At 44.5% G+C, this 2,414-nt stretch overlaps 1 protein-coding gene across 1 annotated transcript in view; it reads right to left on the reverse strand.

Annotated features, from left to right (window-relative positions):
• LOC106609885 (complexin-1) overlaps positions 1-1,586 on the reverse strand; it is a 12,104-nt gene extending 10,518 nt beyond the window's left edge. Inside the window, exons 1-2 of the mRNA XM_014208916.2 lie at positions 1,170-1,586; positions 185-302 (exon numbers count right to left, since the gene is read on the reverse strand). Of these exons, the coding sequence (XP_014064391.1) occupies positions 185-215 (31 nt within the window). The 5' untranslated portion in view covers positions 216-302; positions 1,170-1,586. The remainder of the gene's footprint in view (positions 1-184; positions 303-1,169) is intronic.
• Positions 1,587-2,414: the final 828 nt, after the last annotated feature.

Consider the following 2,414-nt stretch of genomic DNA (forward strand, 5'->3'; position numbering starts at 1 on the left):
AGTCTAAATAATGTTATGGATATAGCTTATAACTATATACCTATTCATTAACTTATAAATAATTAATAGAATTGAAAGACTGGCACACGTAATGTCCTTTCCCATCCCATGTACAGTATATGCTGCATTGCCTTTGAGTGTCCGACACGACTGTGGTAATGGTGCAACGCATTAATCAACTTACCTCCCATAGCTGCCTTCATTACAAAATTCATGATGATGCTTTAAGTCTTGCCTCCCCTCAGATAAACAGTTTCACGTCAGACAGGACAGATGCTGCCCAGGTGCCAGGAGAAAGAAACCTTCGAAATTAAGACAGTAGAGGTTCAGTGGTTATATTGACCCATAACTCACTTTCTCCATCAATGACTGTGTGTCTCTGCTCCCTCCTTTTAGTTTGCAAATTGAATGGTGTGATTTACAAACAAGATGCGTTGTTGGTTACGCCTCCTCCGGGTAGTGTAACCTCAAATGTATAGCCCACTATATTTTATGAATTTATTCTGACGGAGTGGATTCCACGGAGATAGCCCCGTGAAGGACAGAAAAAGGTCAATTTAGAGCGGTTTTCTTGGGGCATATTTTGTAAAAAGGCTATAAATTGACGGCACTGGTGTCGTAAATAACCGGCCCAACGTTGGTATAACGTAGCCTAGTACATTGCATGGGGCCAAGCTTTCCTGTATTGTACATCAAATGGGAAGAAGCAGCCTCATGTAAGCATAGGCTACCAGACAAGGTATAGCACCCCAATGCCGATAACAGCGTTAATTTGATCAGGGAAATATATAAGGCTAATCAATTCCTCGAGCCCATAATCCGCGTTCAATGTCAAACTTTCAATTGTCCGGATTCGGTCATATGGTTTAAAACCCATATGCATGGTGAGTTGTAGCCTACAACGTCCCAAGTAGCCTGACCATAATCCTAATCGTGGCTAATTTGAAACGAATAGGGCCTACGATCACGTTAAAATATATATATATATTCCCCTTTATTCGGGACACATAACCTTGTCTGAACCCACACACAGCTACAAAAGCAACGGCAAAAATCACTTCCTTTCTCGGGCGCGGAGCGATTTCAGCACCATTTTTGGGGGGGACAGCTCTCAATTCGTCCCACAACGTCAACATCTCTTGTGTCTTGCGATCGGGACATGCGATTACCTTTCCGAGCGCCTTGGATCTCTCAAAATAGCAACGTTATCCTGGCAAAATATGGAAGTTGTCGCGAAATAAAGAGGGTGTGGAGATCCTTAGATGCTCACTTTGAGCATCCCTGCTGTATTTCCCACCGTCTTCCTGGCTTCTGCACAACGACTGCACGCGCGTCAGGGGAGGGAACTGCAGTTGCTGTCTGATGATGAGGAGGAGAGGTGGGTAATCACATGGAGTTCTACCAACCTTCTCCCAAACGTCCCACGCCTTCACTGACAAAAAAACCTACTGCAAATACTGTCCGCCTTGCAACGTCTGCTGCCCCTATTACCCAAGATGTGGCTACTGGGTTACACTGTTTGGCAAACCGCCACTTTGATACCCCAGATTAGCTATACATAAACTCTCTGATAAATAGATCTTCAAAAGTCTGACCTAAATGTTCTCGCAAATAGGGTGAATGCACACTTCAGCTGACGTAGGCTTCTGTAGGTTACTCACGTCATGCACCATTTCGTTAGCTCGTTAATTCATTGGGATGGAAATGTTGATTTATTTTAAGATGGTTGCAAGATGTTTAGTCAGCGTTATAGTCTATATGGTTCGGTACTGCGCCCAGGTAAAATGTGTTTTATATCGGATAATAATTGATTGGATTTATATAGTGCTGCTCTACCAACTGAGGTACTCGCAGCGCTTTACACAGTAGGGGGAAACTCACCTCATCCACCACCTATGTGTAGTACCCGTCTGGGTGAGGTACGGGGACCTTTTTTTGTGCCAGAACGCTCACCACACATCAGCTAGAGAGGTGAGGAGTGATATATGCCAATTATGAATGAGGGGGATAATTAGGTGGCCATGATGGAATGGGGCCAGGTTGGAATTTAGCCATGACACCGGGTTAACACCCCTCCTCTTACAATAAATGCTATGAGATTTTTAGTGTCCCACCCAAAAGACTGCATCCTATGCAGGACAATGTCGCCGTCACTGCGGCATTGAGATCTCCTCAGACCAGAGGGAAGTCTGTCCCTCCAACACAACTTGTAGCAGCATCTGGTCTCCCATCCAGGGGCCGACCAGGACAGACCCTGCTTAGCTTCAGAGGCAAGCCAGCATTGGGATGCAGGGTGGTGCGCTGCTGGTTGTTCGATTACCATGGCACGCTTTGTTTAAGAGATTTGAAGATTGAAATCCGATTTTTAATGTTTTAATTTTTTTGAAATCAACAACTAAAAAAAGCGTGGATTG

This window comes from Salmo salar, chromosome 08 (assembly GCF_965601325.2).
Source record: "Salmo salar chromosome 08, fSalSal1, whole genome shotgun sequence".
Taxonomy (NCBI): Eukaryota; Metazoa; Chordata; class Actinopteri; order Salmoniformes; family Salmonidae; genus Salmo; species Salmo salar.